We start from the raw sequence: 21257 nt of genomic DNA on the forward strand, positions 1-21257 counted from the left end.
TGGGAAATTTTCAGACAAATTATGTAAAATAATAATTTTTTTTATATATGTTATCTTCTTTTAATGGAATCTATTTTTTCCCCCCTTCCAGATATATTATAATTTAATTCTATAGCATGCTACTGCACGCATATTGGGATTCCATTCTAATCATGTTGCCCTAACTGCATGTTATTCCTAGTATTGTTTGAATTAACTGTTCTGACGATGTCCTAAGATACTTAGGATGAAATATTTGCCTATTAAAACTTATTACTGTGGTTATTACTTGTGTTTGTTTAATCATGAATGAATTCTCCACAGGTTTCAATGTATAATAAAGGATGCAAGACCTGATTGATTGGTTGAAGGGAATTCTTTAGTGAAGGTAACTTGGAAGAGGTCATGGTTGTGAGATACCAAGAGAACTGACAGCTATTATATGTTTGGAGGAAGAGTTGATTAAAGTTATTAGCAGAATGGGGAAGATTATTGGTATATTGCAGAGTAGGTAGGCAATTTGTATTGGGTCATTGCTAGTACTGATTATCTCAGTATCCCTTTAAAATTGATCAGTAATTATTATTAATCCCAGACCTCCATGGAGTCAAAATACTCATTGCAATATTGGAAAAAAATCGATGCCAGTTTGAGTTGTGGTCATTGAAGTCCTCAAGGAAGATGACATTTAAAAAAAATGCATGTTATGAAATGCATTATACAGATAATTAACACTAAAACTTATCTGCACGCAGAACTTCCATGGAACATATATTCTGTGATTTTATCTGCCGTTGATTGTTGGCTGCAGTTTTTCACAGTTGATATTTGTTTGTGGTGGTAGTTATGCCTTGTTCATTGCCAGTGTTCCTGGTTAAAAAATGGTAATTTATATATGCAGTTTTTAACATAATTCATCATCATCAAATTCCTGCCATGTACCCTCAAGGGTGTACAGGATATGATAGTACTACATGAAAAAAATTACATCATTACTAACCTCCTATCCACAATTTTCCTCCAAATCAGTCTGTTACTTGTCAAGACTCCAACATTATCAGATCTTATATTTCTGTCGTCTAAGGCACTTTGTACCATATCAATCCACCTATATCTTGGTTTTCCTCTGGGTCGTTTTGTTGCCAACCTGGCAGAGAACACTTGTTTTGCTAATCTTTCTTCTCCCATTCTGTTTAAGTGACCATACCACCTGAGATTAGCTCTGCTAACGCATTCCTGGATGCTGACAATGTCAAGTTCTTTCCTAATATCTTCGTTTTTAATATGATATTGATCATCGATGCCATCTGTTCACGCCTATAATCTTTCTCAGGACTCTCATATCTGTAGTCTCTAGTCTTTGGTCAAGTGTTTTACTTCTGACCCAGCTCTCAGATCCGTAAGTTAAAACTGGTTTGAACACTGTCTTGTATACAGATAATTTAGTGTTCCGACTAATTTCTCTCTTCTTCCATATGAAGTTATTCAATTGACTTCCCGCCATACCAACTGTGCTGATTCTGTTGTCTATTTCTATATTTAATTTACCATCTTCACTAAAAATCGTGCCAAAGTATCTGAAATGTTTTACTTGTTCCACAGGTTCTCCATTCACAAAACAGTTGATTTTTTCAATGATTCTGCCTATTTTCATTGTCTTTGTCTTTTTATTGCTGACCTTCATACCATATCTATTACAACAGTTATTCAATTTAGTGAGGGGATATTGCAGACTTGTAGCGGATTTATTTAGAAGTATAACATCATCCGCATAAAGCAAAGAGCTGACATTAACATCTCCAATTTTGATATCATGTTTAATACCACTTTCCTTCATAATGTGATCCATATAGATAATGAATAACAGATGGGATAATGTACATCCTTGTCTCACACCAGATTTAACATTAAACCATCTTCCTGTACTTTCTTCAATTCTAACTGCTGACTTACAACTCAAATAAAGACTAAGTATTGCTTGATATAATGCCCAATTGACACCATATAATTGCAGCGTATTGAATAGCTTCTCCCTTGGCACCTTTTCTTATGCCTTTTCCAAATTGACAAAACTTAAATACAGATCTTTGTTATATTCCCATGCTTTCTCGACTATTTGTCGTAAAGTGAAGTCTGATCCTGACAGCCTGTATTTGGCCTGAATCCGGCTTGTTCTTCACCAGGCTTTTCTTCCACAATTCTTCTCAACCGTTTCTCAAGCATACTTGCATAGATCTTGCCAGGAACACTCAGTAGGGAAATACCTCTGTAATTCTCACATTCAGTTTTATTTCCCTTTTTATATATTGGTACTATGAGAGCTCTACTCCAATCATCGGGAATTCGTCCCTCTGTCCAGGCTTTCTGAACTATGCAGTGCAGCTGCTGTAAGACTTTTATACCACTATACTTCAGCATTTCTGGTCGAATATCATCTACTCCTGCTGCCTTTCCACATTTCAAGCCTCTGATGGCTTTTTCTACTTCAAGTATGGATATGTATTCCTGACTGCATGCCTGGTCAGTGTTTTTTATCACTGTGCTATCATCACTGCTTGTTTCATTTAGCAGTTTTTCAAAGTAATTACTCCATACTTCAAGGATATCTTTTTCTCCCGTTTTCATGTCACCTTTATCATCTCTAACTCCTTTTACAGCACTCTTTATTCCATTCCTAAGCTTCTTCAACAACCTCCAGAATATTTTGCCACCTTCTTGATATTTATTTTCTATATTCTTGCCAAAGTCCTCCCATGACTTTTGTTTAGCTAGTTTTACACACTGTTTAGCTTTCTTACATTTGTCTCTGTATTCTCTAAGTGCACAAGCTGACTTATTTGCCAGGAACTTTTGATAGGTTTTCTTCTTTTCCCTCACTGCCTCTTCAACTTCCTGTGTCCAACATGCAGTTCTAATTTTTCTATCCTTGCAGACAACTTCACCACATCCCTCTCTAGCTGAATCAATCAGGGCTTTCTTCAAGGCTTGCCACTGAATCTCCAAGGTTTGATTCCTGTTCTCAAACTCTTTCATTTTTTCTTCAATAATATTTGTGTATTTTAGTCTACAGTTCACATCTGAGAGCTGCTCAACGTTTATTTGCTTTAAAATTTTCTTTCATGTCATTCTTTGCAATATGAAATTCAATTTTATCCTGCTTAAGACTAAATAGTGATCACTTCCAATTTCAAATCCTCTGTACACTCTGGTGTCCTGCACCAGGGAGAAAACATCACTATCAACAATAACATAGTCAATGAGACTTTTCTTATTCCTTGCCTCTTCTCTCCATGTGAATTTGTGCACATTTTTATGTTGGAACATGGTGTTAGTAATAACCAATCCATGTCCTGAGTAGAAATCCAACAAATATTTGCCATTATTATTAGCTTTGCTCTTTTCTCCAAATTTTCCCAAAATATTTTTGTATGTCTGACAATCATTTCCTACTCTGCTATTTAGATTCCCAAAAAGGACCAACTTTTCCTTTTTCATTGTGTCAGTTGCTCTTTCTAAAGCCTCAAAAAATTCCTCCACTTCTACCTTAGTAGAACCTTCTGTGGGACCATAGACACAAATAAGTCTCATTGTCCAGTTCCCCATTCTCATATTTGCCCACATTACTCTACTTGAGACTGACCTCCATTCAAAAAGATTATCCTCGTATTTTGTGTTGAATACTATGGCTACTCCTTCTTTTCCTTGATTGTGATTGCCTGAATATAACATTTTGTATTTATTGCTCAGAAAGATCTCACCAGTTTTTGTCTTTTTTGTTTGTCACCCCTATTATGTCGATCTGGTACTTATCTAATTCCTCAGCTAGCTCCATTTCTTTGCCATTCAGGCTTCTTATGTTGATAGTATCGATCTTTAACTTTGGTGATGTTGAGTTGGGGTGTGTTTTCAGATTTGTTCCAGTGACTGACTTTTTGCTGTTTGCCCTGGTTTCCTGGTGAAAACAACGGGGACCTTGTTTAACCAGGCGACGCCCCAGCCGGCGTGAAATTTTGTCATGTTGTACCATCATTTTTTATTTTGGTTTAACCAATAAGAATACAATTTGGTCGGCTAAATCCCAAATTGCCAGCCCATCCTCGTTCGTTCAGTATCCAAGTAGATACCCAACAGGGTGCACCACGAGAAGGTGAGGATTGGACATTAGGTCAGATGCCCTTGTCTGTTCTCCGCATTCCTTTGAAGGCTATGTGGAGGTCTCCTCTCAGTTATACAACTTTGTCCCTTAACATAATTCGTGTTTATTTATTTTTACTTGGGGAAAGATTTGGGAAAGACTAACTCTCATGCAATTTTTTTTTTTTTTTTTTTTTTTCTCCACAAGAAAAACATATTGCAGTTTATCTCTTACCACTGCCACTGTTTATGTAGCATAGAAAAGCAAGTGTTTGACATATGAATTCTTCCTCAAGTTGTGCATCCACATGTTGAAAGCATTGATGCTTTCAACATGTGGATGCACAGAAGAGCACTGAAGTTCTCATGGATCCAAAAGAAGAAAAAAAAAATTTTTGGAGATCTTATATGGGTCATATTGTGAGACATGAAAGTCTTTAAACACACTTTATTGGAGGGAAGAATTGAAGGCAAGCAAAGGAAAGCAAGATAAGTGACACACATGTGCCTGAGCTATGCCGAGAGCAGTAGAATAGCTGAAGCCAGATTTATGGAGATCCATGACACTTGACAGGACAGCACCTGATTAATTAAATAATAATAATAAATAAATTACTATAAATTATTAGTAAAGTATTGTATTATATTCTTGTATAAGTCCTTTATCCAAGTGTAAGCAAACAGAGTTTGCTAATTTCATCTTGTCTATAACATTACTAGAATGATTGATAGAGCAGCTGACTAGTAAATTAAATTTCTGTATAAAAGAGTTAAGAGTAGAGTTGAAAACTCTTATAGGAATCCAAAGAAATATGTAAAATGATATTTAAAAATTCATCATATAACAGTTCAGAAATGGAGTTATAAGGAGAATTGATTTTGATATTTAATAAGGCCAAACATTTCTTTGCATCATTAAGTTGTAATATTAGAGATTTACTCGCTCTGATATACAGGATGATTATAATTATCACATTTCGAAAGGCTGTAACTGGATAACCACTCAGCAGAATTCTTTAATATTTAACATGATGTGTGCTGTAGCAGAATTTTATTTTGTTGAAAACCCAACATTAGTTCTAAAAGTTGCCACTAGGGCAATACATGTAATACTCTTGGTATGCCGTGAGATGCTGTGACGTACCATTTATGCAAATAACAAATATCCCCAATGGTTTATGTTTTGAAAGAAGCTTCTATAAAAGCTGGTAGCCACAGAATGCGTCAGTTCATTGCCTGTGAGCAGACAGCTCACTTCTTATGAAGTTGTTTTACCAAAATAACAGCTATCCCTTGACAGCATTGCAGAAGTTCAGAACATTAACTCTGCGGAGGTCGTGGCTGATCTGACAGATACAAACAAATTGTTTAATATAAATATTTTTACACATATCCAGTGTATAGCTTGGAGGTCATGACTATCTGCTCATGCATATATTACGAGTGATTTTCCACACTGTTTATGCAGTCAGTTTTGGTTTAACACATGTTATGTAAAGGTGTGTGATATTTGATAGTAAATTGTATCTGAGAGATACCATGAACTCTGATGTCAGTATAGTGTTGGTTTAGTTTTTTTTTTTTTTTTTTTCTTTGTTTCTTTGTTCAATAATTTCTAGATTGTAACTGAAAATAAATAAACCATCGTCTATTATATTTGCAGTGTTTTTTTTTTTTTAAAGTTTTATCTCATTTTAGCACATACTAGTAATGAATGTATCTCTCAGATACATGCGACCTAAGCTGCAATTTTTACGACACAGCCTCTGCAGGGTTAAAGGGATTAAAAACGGGTCCTAATGAGACGTAACACTCACACACAAAGTGAAATGTAAATGAAAGACTAGAGTCCTTACTAGGTGAGGCTCTTTTTATGGACACCTGTCTCTGGCCTAGGATGTAAACTGTGATCTCGAAGTAAATGCTGATTACTTCTGTGTGTGGTCTACCAGTTTGTGATTGTGCTATTGTTGCTCCTAGGCATTTCTGCTTCACAAATACATCACTTACAGTTGATTGGTTTAACTGTAGCAAGGTAGAAATTGCCTGAACTTAGTTGTTGCAAAGGTGGCATCCTATGATAGTTCCATATCAAAAGTCACTGAGCCCTTCAGTATGGCGCATTTTACTGTTAATGTTTGTCTATGAAAGTTGCAAGACCTTGTGCTTCCTTCTATACCTGAGTCATAGTTGTGATGTGTACCATACTACTAATATGAAGGGGGGTGTCCAGTTATTTTTGATCAAATAGTGTACTTGCTGGTTGGTAGGTAGGCTGAGTAGTTTCATCTCAGCAATCCATCCAACAGGCTGTGGGTTCAATTTCCACTGTGACATGGATGTTTTGTGAAAGTCTTTAAGTAATAAATAGTTTTTGTTGCCTGGTGTGAGACCACTGCCTGCTTATTTAAGACATGAAATAGCTTAAAAAAGTTCTATGCTTGCTCTCTGGAATCTAACCCATAGCCTATCCACACACTACTGAATATGTGATAACTTTACAACCTTTTGTGGATAGGATTCATATAAGATAATAATAAAGTTTTAGACTTGCCAGAAATATCTTTCTTAAAATTTCATATTATCATACTTTTCTCAGGCAGATTTTTAGTTTCATAATTGTAATAAAAAAATTATATATGTATTGTTTATTTTTCTTCTTCTTTCAGCTTGCTCTGAGGTTCTTTGCTTCTGCATATACCAACTTCTTCCATTCCTTTCTCTCATGATCTCTTGCATTCTAGTCCTGGATTTCCATCTCAACTCGGTCTTTTTGGATATTATTCTACCACTAGGTTGTTTTCCATCAGACTTCATCTTGAATCCTTGTTAATCATTTTCTCCTCACGTTCTTTTCACATGCCCAAGCCATCCCAATCTGCAAGCTCTGATTTCATTAGCTAGAAGTGGGATCTATAATTCATGTGATTCTTGATTGTCTTCTCCATTCACCTCTTACAGGTCTAATAGACTTTTGTGAGGATTTTATTTTCAAATTTTGTTTATTTATCTTATTTATTTATTTTTAGTATTTATTATTAATTTATTTTATCTTTATTTATTTATTTATTATTATTATTATTTATTTATTTTATTTATTATTATTATTATTATTTTTTTGCAGTTTCATTTGTTTCAGATGACATTGGAAATGAAGAGTCTGCAGATGTAAACCAGAAGTTGTTCCAAGACCTCTGGCAGAGAGATGGGGACCAGGAGACAGATGAAGAGATTATAGTTCCTCATGAGCCTAGTGTAATTGCCAAAATAATATTCCTAATTTTATCGTCTCTTTTACTTGTAGCTGTTGGAACTATATTCCTGGCATTACAAGGAGCTGAAAGTAAGTCATATATACATTCACATTTATATATGTACATGTCACTGATTGGTAGAAAAACATAAAAAAAAAAAATTTTTTTTTTTCATGATAATACATGTAATGCCACTTTTGGATTTTTATTTTTATTTTTTTTTATGGTGTAAAGACATCAGAGGTCATAGTGCACCAGGACATAGGTCACAGCAATACATATGATAATTGGTTAGTATTTATTTTGTATCCAAACACAGGTAGTACAGAAGTTAGTAAGTAAGTGGTACAACATTATTTACAACAAATTAGGATACATTACAAATGAGAACAGCTTAAATTTGGTAGGTGAATTACACAGGGACTAATAAGTAAAATATGAAGAAATTGTATGGTTTTAATTTGTTGGCCACATCTACTGGCCAGGAAGTGACAGTGACATTTATCATCAATCTAAGAATGGTTGTGATCTGTCTGTATGTATGTATGTGAGGTCATAGTTTAGTTGGTGATAGTGGGGGGGGGGGGGAATCAGTCTTTAAGAAGGGTGGTAATTTTTTTTCTTATAATCTGTGTAGTTTAAAAATGACAGTAGCATTGCTTTTGTCTGCTTTCAGGATTATTATTATTTTTGTTATTTCTGAGATGTAGAAGGGCTTTATATTCTCTGTTGAGCAGGTTGCGTTCAGCAGGTTTTGCCTGTGATAGGACATTGGCTACATCAAGTCTAATATTGTTGGCCTCACTGGCAGGAAGGTTGTAGATTCCATGCTCAATCCGGATCATGAAATCTTTGGTTGGCACATGTCTGGCACACTGACGAAGTTTTGGCCATGACTGAGTGTGTTGATGGCATCTGCTTCGAAGATAGTGGTGGATAGGTTGGCAACGTTTTTGGGCAGACTTAGAGGCATTGGGAATTTTTTTTTCTAGGTTTCTGAACTTTTTGATATGCCGACTTTTTACTTTTACAAATTCTTTGGCAGCCAGTGTGTTCAAAATGTTTAAGAGATCCAAAGGTTAGCATTCAGTGTAGTGGAGACTCCTCTTGTAGCGCATGGATAGCTTCTTTGGTGTCAGTAAGTACAGAGCACATTATGCCAATTTGCTCCTATAGTAGGGAGAAGCTAGTATGCTTGTAAATGTGGAGCATCTTGTTTGAATAGAACTGGTGTTTAAATTTTACAAAATGGGGAATTACTTTGTTATCCCTACACCATTTAAGGAAGGCTAACCTGTTGAGTTCTCTTGCTAGTTTCAGTTTTAACTTATCAAACTTGTGAGCCGTGCATGCAAAGAAATCTCTGTGGATAATAGTAATCTAGTGTTTAGGCTTATATGTTGATACATTGCCAGCTTATACAGTGGAATGGTGATATTGTGTAATATTATGAAGTCCTGGATTTCATGATATATAACCTATAATTTCTTCCACTCAAAAAATACTCTGTCAAACAGGAAAACTAACACAACTAAGAAAGGAGATGGAAAAATATAAAATTGAGTCATTTGGGGTTAGCGAAGTAAGATGGAATGGTATTGGTAGAATTCCCAGGAATTCTACCAATAAATTCTACCAAAACTTCAAACCAACAAACAGATTTCAAAAAAAAATTGCCTTGTGATGGTATCTTCCAGATAGGTAAAAAAATACCAATTTTATTTATTTATTTTTAATAATTGACAGGACTATTTTTGCAGTGGACTATTGATATAATGTACATCTTTTTTTTGTAGAAAGAAAAAAAAATTAATGTAGATATTTTTACAGAAGGACCTGTCGATGTGTTTGAAGCTCTGCATGTCACAGAACTGCATTCTCCAGAACTACCAGTACTTGAAGAGTCAGAGCATTTAGTTCCATTAGAAAGTGAGGAAGGTAAGTATCAAGATTGGTAATATTATGATCATATAAATGTTCCTCCAAGGAACCCAAGAATTCATTGAGCGAGGGCCCTTTAGTCACCTGTACTTACTTTTTATATTTCTTCTTGAACAGAATAAATGTTATTGCATTGCACTCACATCTAATAATAGCTCATTCCACTCACTCACTACCTACACCTTTGGCCAGCTTTCAGGGATGATGTCATTAGCTTCAAAATCTTACTTGTCTATATTACAAAATCCTCTTACCAACTTGTATGTTTTTGTTATATCTTCCCTCCTCCCTCTATTCCTCAAACTTTGAAACCCACATTCCTTTAGTCTGTCCTTGTATATTCAATTCCATAGACCAGTTATTGTCTTCATTATCCACCACTGGATCTTTTAAATTTTTAAATTTATTCTCCCTTTGTGTGTGAAGAGCAGCAATAAATAAATAATCAGTGCTTTATTGAAAAGGTTGTGAGTTTAATGTTATAAAAATACTTATAAAAACTATTTATTTATTTTTAACAAACTAATAGCTTTTTCAGTTTCTTCCCCTCCCCTTTTCCTCCCTGTAATATGTTCACACTGCTATCATAGTATACTCTATACTCTTTTGAATTATAGAAAAAAAAAAGTCATAATTTCATTGCATTTCAACAAAGATGGTCCTAAATCAGTTGAAGATTACATTCCTTTAATCTAGTATTGTTTGTCCTCGTTTGTTTGGCAAATACTAGATTGAAATTGTTTTAAAGTGCTGTAACTCACATCAAAAATAGCAGGAATGCACCATGCTTAATGTGCTAATAGTAATGCTTTCTAAACCAGTGTTGTTCAGATGCTTCTATTGCATCCAATTTCATTATATGTGTAGTACTCTTTTGCATGCATGAAATTTTCACACTATATATTTTCTTTATATGTCTAAGAGACCATTTCCATGGCTGAGTGGTTCTACCACAGTCCTTTTGCCTGAGGCATAGAGAGAGAGAGAGAGACAACTCAATGCACATCCCATTTGCAGTATGAGGAATCCTATTAGGCATTTTCAGGCAGGAATAATTTAGTGATTCTTGGACAAAGATGGGAATGTCCATTCCTCCTTTATTATGTATAACGAGCAATAATGATCAGTGAGAGAAAGGAGTAGCTGTGATTCAACAGTAAACAGAAAGTAAACTACTGTGAATAGCAAGAATGAGTTCAAAATAGGAAATTCAATAATAACATTTATTTGAGCCTGTGATCCCACAGAAGGTTGTACTAATGAAGAAGTAGAGGAGTGTTTTGAGTCATTATAGAGGTCGACTAAAAAAGAAAATGGAAATACTGATTCTTGTGGGAGATCTCACAGTGGAATAGGAAATGAATACCAAATATACAGAAATGTTTTGTGAAAATTTGGAGTAGAGAGCAAATCAAATATTAATGAAAAGTCCTGATAGATTTCTATTCAGAACTTGTACTAATCATTACTGATACCATATTTCAACATAGAGATGTGTGCACATTCACATGGAAAGAGACAAAAAATAAGAAACATCTTATCAGTTATGTTATTGTATAGTGATATACAGGGTGTTTCAAATTAAAGTGCCCCATTCAGAGCAATCTCTAGAGAGAGAGAGAGAGCCAGTAGCTGAAATACCTTCAAACACCCTAACTAAATCATGGGGAAGAGATTTTGACAACAACAAAAATTAGTTCAAAAATTACTGATAGGGAAAATGTAGCACTCAGTGAAGAAAAGATGGTGAATTTTGCATGCCATGTGAACCATAAGATGGTATAAATGAAGGAGCGAGATTGACTCTATAGTCATTCATATGCTTTGCTTGTGAAGTGCTTCTATAGCAATTGGGAAAATGCAGCAGCAGCACTTCATGAATACAGATGCCTAAAGACTTTGGAGAAAAGCTCAATCACATCAAATACACATGGTTCATCAATTTGAAGAGACAGGCAGTGTGACAGTCATCATGCAGTTGTTCTTCTATAGCAATTGAGAAAATGCAGCAGCAGCACTTCATGAATACAGATGCCTAAAGACTTTGGAGAAAAGCTCAATCACATCAAATACACATGGTTCATCAATTTGAAGAGACAGGCAGTGTGACAGTCATCGTGCAGTTGTTGAGCAGTCAAATGAAAATGCTGTAGGTTCATATAGTGCATGTGCTATAGTAAGACAATTAGATTTGCCATACTCAATGGCATGGCTTTGTGTAATGCATTGCAATGCTACCCATATAAACTCATCCACAGCCAAGTGTTGCAAACAGGAGATGCCAACATCTGAGATATGTTTGCATTGACATTTCTGGCATACATGGGGTTGGAGAAGATTGGCCTTGGAACATCCTATGGATAAGATGTGAAGTTCAACAATTATTGCATCACCATTTCACAAAGGATAGAGTAATTAGTCGCTCATTTTTCTATGAAATGGCCACTGCATTCACCACACACCTTAGCCTGTGACTTTTTGCTTTGGGATTTACCTCAAAAGCATGGTGTATTGGGGCAAAGTTCTTCACCTAACCAATTTGAAAGACAAAATCATATATTATGTGTGAAACCTTTTGACAGATCAGTTGCATTCCACCATAGACAGTGCTGTATGGCAGTATCAGGTATTGGTCCTACACAAAGGCCAACACATTGAACATCAGCACCATTGATTATCCGGATATCCTTGTGAGTTCTTTGCAGCATGTCAACTATATGTAATTTTTTTTTTTCATCATCATCATCATCAAATTCCTGCCATGTACCCTCAAGGGGTGTACAGGATATGACAGTACTACATGAAAAAATTACATCATTACTAACTTCCTATCTACAATTTTCCTCCAAATCAGTCTGTTACTTGTCAAGACTCCAACATTATCTTATATTTCTATCATCTAAGGCACTTTGTACCGTATCAATCCACCTATATCTTGGTCTTCCTCTGGGTCGTTTTCCTGCCAACCTGGCAGAGAACACTTGTTTTGCTAATCTTTCCTCTCCCATTCTATTTAAGTGACCATACCATCTGAGATTAGCTCTGCTAACGCATTCCTGGATGCTGACAATGTCAAGTTCTTTCCTAATATCCTCATTTTTAATATGATATTGCCATTGATGCCATCTGTTCACGCCTCTAATCTTTCTCAGGACTCTCATATCTGCGGTCTCTAGTCTTTGGTCAAGTGTTTTACTTCTGACCCAGCTCTCAGATCCATAAGTTAAAATTGGTTTGAACACAGTCTTGTATACAGCTAATTTAGTGTTCCGACTAATTTCTTTCTTATTCCATATGAATTTATTCAGTTGACTTCCCACGATACCAGCTTTGCTGATTCTGTTGTCTATTTCTATATTTAGTTTACCATCTTCAGTAAAAATTGTGCCTAAGTAGCTGAAATGTTTTACTTGTTCCACAGGTTCTCCATTCACAACACAGTTGACATTTTCAATGATTCTGCCTATTTTCATTGTCTTTGTCTTTTTATTGCTGACCTTCATACCATATCTATTACAACAGCTATTCAATTTAGTCAGAGAATCTTGCAGACTTGTAGCGGATTTATTTAGAAGTATAACATCATCCGCATAAAGCAAAGAGCTGACATTAACATCTCCAATTTTGATATCAGGTTTAATACCACATTCCTTCATAATGTGATCCATATAGATAATGAATAACAGAGGGGATAATGTACATCCTTGTCTCACACCAGATTTAACATTAAACCATCTTCTTGTACTTCCTTCAATTCTAACTGCTGACTCACAACTCAAATAAAGACTAAGTATTGCTTGATATAATGCCCCATTGACACCATATAACTGCAGCGTATTGAATAGCTTCTCTCTTGGCACCTTGTCATATGCCTTTTCCAAATCGACAAAACTTAAATACAGATCTTTGTTATATTCCCATGCTTTCTCGACTATTTGTCGTAAAGTGAAGATCTGATCCTGACAGCCTCTATTTGGCCTGAATCCAGCTTGTTCTTCACCAAGCTTTTCTTCCACAATTCTTCTCAACCGTTTCTCAAGTATACTTGCATAGATCTTGCCAGGAACACTCAGTAGGGAAATACCTCTTAATTCTCACATTCAGTTTTATTTCCCTTTTTATATATGGGTACTATGAGAGCTCTACTCCAATCATCGGGAATTCGTCCCTCTGTCCAGGCTTTCTGAACTATGCAGTGCAGCCACTGTAAGACTCTTATACCACCATACTTCAGCATTTCTGGTCGAATATCATCTACTCCTGCTGCCTTTCCACATTTCAAGCCTTTGATGGCTTTTTCTACTTCAAGTATGGATATGTATTCCTGACTGCATGCCATGTCCCTGTCAGTGAAAAATTCAAAGTAATTTTTTTTTTTTTTCCCTACATTATTTTATGAAATGAGCGAAATAAACATCATTGGATAATTTCATTTGTCATTGACTCTGAATCATTTCACAATTCAGTTCACGTCATCATCATCAATTTCCTGCCATGTACCTACAATTTGCCGTCAATGTCTGGGCAGGGATCATGCGTGACTACTTAATTGGACCCTACCTACTGCCGGCCCGCCTTGATGGGCGAACGTACCGTATTTTTCTGCAACAGGTTTTGCCGGAATTGCTTCAGGATGTTCAAGTCACCATCCACTGCCATATGTGGTTCCAGCACGATGAGGACCCACCCATTTCAGCATGGACGTGCATCAGCATCTTAATGCCACATTTGGGAACGAACAGATGGATTGACGCGGTGGTCCCATCCCGTGGCTCCCCAGATCGCCGATCTTTCTTGTCTCGATTTTTTTCTGTGGGGACATTTGAAGAGTGTCATGTACGAGATGCCCATGCAGTCTGCACAGGATCTGGTAGCCCGACTGTCCGTCGCAGCTGGTGATGTGTGCAACAAGCCCAGTGTTTACGGGCAGGTACGCCAATCACTACTCCGCTGTTGTGCCTCGTATCAACGTTGGTGGGTGGACGTTTGAACATTTGTTGTAATGATCTCCAATAAATGTCACTCTGGAAACCTGTCTGTCTCCTTCATTTCCGACTCCTGACTGCGTTTTGCTGCTGCATATTCTATGACGAATATTGGTGATTTTGGTATGTACAAATGTACATCCCCTCACGTTTGGGCCATGAATTCGGGGACACCCTGTATAGAAATTGGCTAATTGGGGAAAGAGGGGAGCTTATGGATCTTTCATCTAGTTTGCATATCTTCCTTTTCCATGTGAAATAACCAGTATGTACTACAAATTTGAATAATTCAAAATGTAACTGTAAAAATTAAAGGTCTCAGTTAATGGTACATTGGTGAATAGTGAAGCAATATTGAAACTAATCATTATATCATGAATTTTTGAAATTATGGTATTTTAATATTCTTTTTAGGTGAACAGAATTTTTTACAAATGAGGAAGTGTTGCCTGTGGAGGAGCTAGTAATTTTCCAGATGTTTAGCAAATTTGTATGATGAACTGTTTATACTATCCACAATTGAATGTAGGGATATATCTGTTTGTAAATTTTTGGGTGGCTTTACATGAAAAGGCTTGAGTTTCTTCATAGTTTCTTTCAGCCAGGAAATAACTGTTTTCAATACTTTACAAACTTTATTCTTTTGTATGTCAGTAGGATCACGATCTATGATTTTGCATGTAGACTGATTTTGTAAAGAATGTGCATTTTTTTTTCATATTCAGTTTGATTCATTATCACAGTGTTGTTATTATTGTACGTCTGTTTTAAAGCATTGAATTCTCTTTGTGAAATATTGCTTTTGGGAGGTTTGGATTTGGTTCAAAATGTTAGCTGCATCTAAATGAATGGTATCGGCTACAACTGGAGACAGGTCGTATATTCCACATTCTACAAACATCATTATTTCACCTTTTGAAACTTCCCAAGGTGTAATAACAAAGTTATAACCTCAACTTAATATGCTGACAGCTTTCTCCGTTAGGGTAGGGCTATTGATGATAAATTTACCACAGTGTGATGCTGTTGTAATTTTGCTGTCGGCCCGTAGCTCTATAATAATGGAGGATTTTGAATTTCTTTTGGTGCCAGCTTTTGACTTTTTTGAATTTTTTTACTGTAGCTTTGAAAATGTTGAGAAGGATTTCCCACAGCTCAAGGTTTAAAATATCACACAGTTCGTTGCATAAGAGTGTTGATAGCAATATTTTTTATTTTATTTATTTATTTTTTTGACAACTCCACACAGTAGTGCTAATATGTTCACCTATCAGTGCTCAGCCCATTTGTAAATATGTTGAACCTTGACCAAATGAAACATGCTTTTAATTTTGACACAGTTTGGTATTGCATTACTATCTCAACAGAAGGTTAACCTGTTTAGCTGCTGTGCCAATTTCAACTTCCACTTACTGAATTATCGTTCTTTCTGTACAATATCATCTCCATGAAGAATTCCCAAATAAATTGAAAGGCATGTAAAAAGGCTTTTAGAATAAGCAGCAGCTTTTAAACATTTTCTAACCTTAACAAGTATAGTTGTACCAATTCAAATTAATACTTGTTAACTCTGTTTCTGTCTTTGTACAACAAGACATGGCACTAGTTAGGATTAAGTTCCTTGTTTTTTCCATTACAATTTTTAAACTGGTTCCAGTGTTAACTAATTGTTGCTGATTATGTAGTGTAGAAAGCTCTCAGAACATTCTGGGTATAACACTGACAAAATATCAGCAAATAATTAAATAAATATTAATTACTTTTTTTTTTACTTGTGTTGTGAATTAAAACAAAATAAATGAAACATGAACTATCAACACATAAACCTTTCTACCCATCTTTCTGTATTTCCTTCAGTGCTGCTGATTTATTATTATTACGTGATACCTCCAGGGAGTCCAAAGACTCATCAAGGTAGGGCATCTACTCTACAGGTGCCTCCATCACTTAATCCACCAACTACAATGAACCGCAACCACACCAGCACCATCTACCACCCACCACCACTAGTATTTTCACAGATAATCACAAACATCCATGCCCACGCTTGGATTAAAACCTGCAGCCTTTTGGCTGGAGAGAGGATATGCTAGTCACTTGGCCAATGAGGCCGACTGTATTGCCCTGTATAATTGTAGTGTTTTGAAAAGCTTTTCTTTGGATGGATTCCTTGTATGATGTTCCAGCTATTTATCTTAAAATTAAAACATGATCTTGAACCATGTTTTAATGGTTTGGCCTAAACTTGTTCTTTTCCAAGTTTCTCTTCCATAATTTTTCTGTCTCCTTTCAAGTGTTCTTGCATAAATCTTACCTATAGTATCTGATATACTCCCACATTCTGCTTTATTCCCTTTTTTATAGATGGGAACAAAGAGAGCTCTACTCCAATCAACCAGAATCAATTTTTTACACATAATTTAACTTTCTGACCAGGCTCCCTGAATTATGCAGTGTAGCCACTGCAAAACTTTTATATCTTCATATATGAGTGTTTCTGGTCAAATATCATCTACTCCAGCTGCCATTGCACATTTCAAGTGTTTTGACAGCATTTTTGTCTCAAGTGTTGATGTACTACTGTTTGCATTTTCTACTACTATTCTGTCACTGCTTGTTTTGTATAACTGTTTTAAAGTAATCCTTATCTTCAGTTTTCATGTCACCTTTAATATCTTTGATTTGTTTTACAGTACTTTTGCCTCCATTTCTACGCATTACCAATAGCCACCAAAATATTTTGCTTCCTTCCTGATATTTATCTTTTATATTATACCGAAGTCTTCCCATAATTTTTGTTTAACTACTTTTACACATAATTTAGCTTTCTTATATTTTTCTCTATATTCTTTTAGGATATCTGCCAACTTATTTGCTAGAAACTTTCATTATGCTCATTTAGTAAGATCTCACAAGATCTTACTAAATAATAAGTATAGGATGTTAAAGAATGGGCAGTAAAGATCAAGGAAATGAAGGAGTGGCAGTAGCATTCAACACTAACCACAAAGATGAACTTCATAATTGGAAGGCACTTTCAAGTAGAGTTGTGTTGGCATTTCTTTCAAAATGGAGAAATGGACATTGAAACTTATTTGTGCTGCCTATGGTCCCACAGAACGTTCTCCTAAGGAAGAAGTAGAGGAATTTGAGTCATTAGAGCAGGCAACAGACATAAAGAAAATAGAAAAAAAGTTGTCCTTGTTGGAGATCTAAACAGCAATGCAGGAAATGAATCCTACCAGGCGTACAGAAAGTTTTGGGAAAATTTGGAGAAAATGACAAAGGCTAATAGTAATTCCAAGTATCTTCTGAATTTCTGCACCGGATATGGTCATTACTAACGTCATGTTTCAGTATATAAAGATGTGGACAAGTTCACATGGAGAAAAGACACAAGAAATACGAAAACACTTATTGACTATGCCATTGTTGATAGTGATATAGTTTGCTGGTTCAGGATACAAGAGTGTACAGAGGATTTGAAATTGGAAGTGACCATGACTTAGTTCCAAGTAGGATAAAAATGCATATCACATTGAAATCAGGAAATTTATTTTCTTGTTTGCTATCGAATGCTATTGCTACTCCTTTCTTTCCTTGATCGTTATTGCCTATATATAACATCCTATACTTATTATTTAGTAAGATCTTACCAGTTTTTTTGTCTTCTTTGTTTCAGTAATTCCTGTCCACGTGGTATTTTTCCTGTTTTTTTGCAGGTTAGACTTCTTTTCCATTAATACTCTTTATATTGATGGTACCTTTCTTAATTTCTTTTGATGTTAGGTTTATTCTTCTTTTAGAGTTGGAGTTTATATTCCTGTAGCTGACTTTTCCCTGACAAAAGCACTAAGGGGGCAGAGGCTTGTTTAGCTGGGTGAAGCTCCAACCAGCATGAAATCTCATCCTTTATGCATTTGGTTTAAGTTAATAGAATAGTACAATTTGATTGGCTAAGTTCCAAATAAGTCCCAAAGATTCAAGATTCATGCATTTGTAAGTGAACAATATTCTGAATGTCAACCGACGAACATTTTCTGGGTATACAATCTAATCCTAAATTAAAATTTTTGCATCATCTGAAGGAACGATAATAGTGAAATATCTTTTATTTCCAGTACTGATCCACTCATTAAAAGTAAAGCTAAATCGATGATCCAATTCTGTTAATTCTTTGAGTTTTGACATTTGCCTTTATTTTTTGATCTTAGCAAAAATTAGCTTTAACATATCTGACTGGTTCTTTAGTAATATATAATTCCCTTTGAAAAATTAATTTGTGTATAAAGGAGCTATTGGCAGGTGTTTGAATTGAGAACTGTCTTCACTGGCCAGTCCAGATAGAACACTTGTTTAACATCTTTTCTTGTTTTAACAATTTTCTTGTTTAACAACAACAACAAAAAAAGTTTAAAATTGATTGATTAGCTTTAATTATTTTTCATTTTCCTTGGTGCTTCTTTTAAAATGTGATTAAATTTTCTCTTACACAGAATCTGCTTTGGATAATAATTACATTGAACTGCTTTCTCATTTTTGCATTTCTTAAACTGTTTCTAAACTTCGGATTGATTTATTTTCATTTTGAGACCAAATTGAAAATAAATCAGTCCAAACTCTGATCAATCCAAGAAATTAAAATGTATTATCTATGATTTTTAATTTGCCAATAAGTTATCAAATTTGATCCAAATGAAAAATGACTTCACCATACCATCGCATGAAAGTCCATTTGATATTGGTAGTGATTTTCCCTCCTATTAAATTAATGAACCTCTTGATAAGAGATCATCTAAGAATGACCCAACTTCAAGTTACTAAGTGTAATAAAAATGTATTACTTGCAGCTAGTTTGTTGCACTCATAGCAAAGTAGTAGATGAAATTTTTCATTTTATTGATGGTGATGGAGTACAAGACGATATCCTTGGAGGTTAAGGGATGAATCTAATGAACAAAGGGAAGAGAGCTCAATTTTTCTCTCATGGAGCAGTGCACTTTGGAATGACTTACCCTGAGATAGTGAGTGCCAATTGTTTGAATGAATGCATTTAGGAAAGAATGTGTTGGTGAATTGTAGCCATCTTTGAATAGTCTCTGATGACTGATGAACTCTAATAATAATTTGCAAGGAATCTATATGTGTGATAGAGAAAATAGTTAATTTTTGTACTCAGCATGTCAAATTATAAAATGAGAACTAAATATTTTTTTTCCATACATTGTAAAACTTTTTATGCATGTCTAAGTTTTTCTTACTTTAATAATCTTTAAATTGTTTTGTTGTAATTAATTTCAGAAACAATAGATATTTTAGATGATTGGCTTGAAAAAGAAAATGAAGCAAATGAAGGGATAATTTCAGAAGATACAGAAGAAAGGGATGATGATACACAAGAATCTGTTTCACTGGTAAATTTTAGGATTTAAATTGATGCATGTGTATAGGACATATATACTCTCTCATTTAACCTGCTCTATAAGTCTATATATGTATATATCATTTTTGTCTAAGCCAGGGGTCTTCAACGCATGGACCTCTGCTGTGGCCCGCCGGCCATTTTGGAAAAAATAACTACATAACATTAAAACAAAACAAATAAAATAAATTAAATAAAAAAGAATTTCAATGAAGCTTGTGGGCCACTAAGCTATACTGTGGTATTTAGAATTCTAAGATGCTTTCCAGATTCACAAGTAACGCTGTGCATTTGATACTTGACATAAAATCCTATAAAAATAAATATTAAATAGACATGCTTCTTCAGCCCATCTATCAGCACCAAGCAGTACATAAGTACTAGTACTAACATCGCAAGATGGCTGAAGCAGTAGTTCATTTGAGTGCGCTGTCTAGTGCCTTCCAGGTACATCTCGAAGGTTCTCGATACTTCGTTATTTTCATATAAATACAAGAAGATCTCATCCACGGTCAGTTGTGAACAGTGTGATATTCGTGTATAAGTGCACGCAAGTTTGTCGTGTCAGCCATAGCCTATTATGGTTTTATATTGCCAGACTTTTTTCATTAGTGTGAGACATATTCAGCAGATAATAACTGTTACACGGCCATTTTGGATCATTTTTTGGGTTCACCTTTCATCACTATGGCATCTATGAGTAAAAAGTGTAAATCACGTGATTATTGTCAGGTTTTTAATGAAAAGTGGACCAGTTTGTACTTTTTTGTGCCGATTGACGATAAGCCAGTGTGTTCAATTTGTCGTGAGTCAGTGTCAGTATTAAAAGATTTAAAAGACTATGAGACAAAGCATGCATCCAATTTTGATCATCTTCAAGGGTCACTTTGTGGGGACAATGTGAACCATCTCCTTAAAAGGCAGAGGGAAGAGAGTGAAGCGTGCGTCAAAGTAAGTTATGTAATAGCTGAAAAAATTGCTAAATGGTTTAATATAGCCTTCATGTTGAAGAGAAGATGACATATAAGTAGAGATTCTAAAGACAATACAAGATAGCGTTATTTCAGGAGTACAAGTTTTAAGAACAGTTGGGGAGGGGAGAATACCATCAGGACCGGAAGACTTGTTGGTATCTGTGCTATTCAAGATTTTTTTGATGACTATTGGATGCATGTGGTTTGCCATTCTTATGGTAATGCTGAGAATACTTTGCATTAATTACTGATGTAGGAGTTGGAGGAGAAGAATGATGCCAGGAAGTCAACTTTGTCTTAGATGATGATGATGATACAATGGTTCAAAGGAATTTGTCCATATTGACTGAGCTATGGAGGCTTACTCCTTCAATGAGGCAATGATAACTGGTCACATATATTGCCTCCAAAATGCTTGCCTTTTCTTTCACAAAAGGGATCTCAGCTCATTTTTGTAAGCCGAGATCCCTTTATTGAAACCTCTATATCATATTATCCTTACCCTCAGTAATAGACAAATCACTAAACAAAATATTTATCTCCAGCCATTATAAAAATTAGACATTGT

General features: G+C 35.2%; 1 protein-coding gene across 7 annotated transcripts in view; it reads left to right on the forward strand.

Annotated features, from left to right (window-relative positions):
- The window catches only part of Asph (Aspartyl beta-hydroxylase), a 284141-nt gene that overhangs the window by 36119 nt on the left and 226765 nt on the right, over window positions 1-21257 (forward strand). For all 7 annotated transcript variants that reach the window (XR_016549637.1, XM_090406732.1, XM_090406733.1 and 4 more), the window contains exons 2-4: window positions 7238-7456; window positions 9198-9305; window positions 19595-19707. Coding sequence is in view for 6 of the 7 variants with exons in the window: in XM_090406732.1 (XP_090262858.1) it covers window positions 7238-7456; window positions 9198-9305; window positions 19595-19707 (440 nt within the window). In the remaining variant the exon portion in view is untranslated. The remainder of the gene's footprint in view (window positions 1-7237; window positions 7457-9197; window positions 9306-19594; window positions 19708-21257) is intronic.

Source organism: Typopeltis vanoorti, chromosome 17 (genome assembly GCF_054136105.1).
Source record: "Typopeltis vanoorti isolate ZY-2024b chromosome 17, IOZ_Tvanoo_1.0, whole genome shotgun sequence".
Lineage (NCBI taxonomy): Eukaryota > Metazoa > Arthropoda > Arachnida > Uropygi > Thelyphonidae > Typopeltis > Typopeltis vanoorti.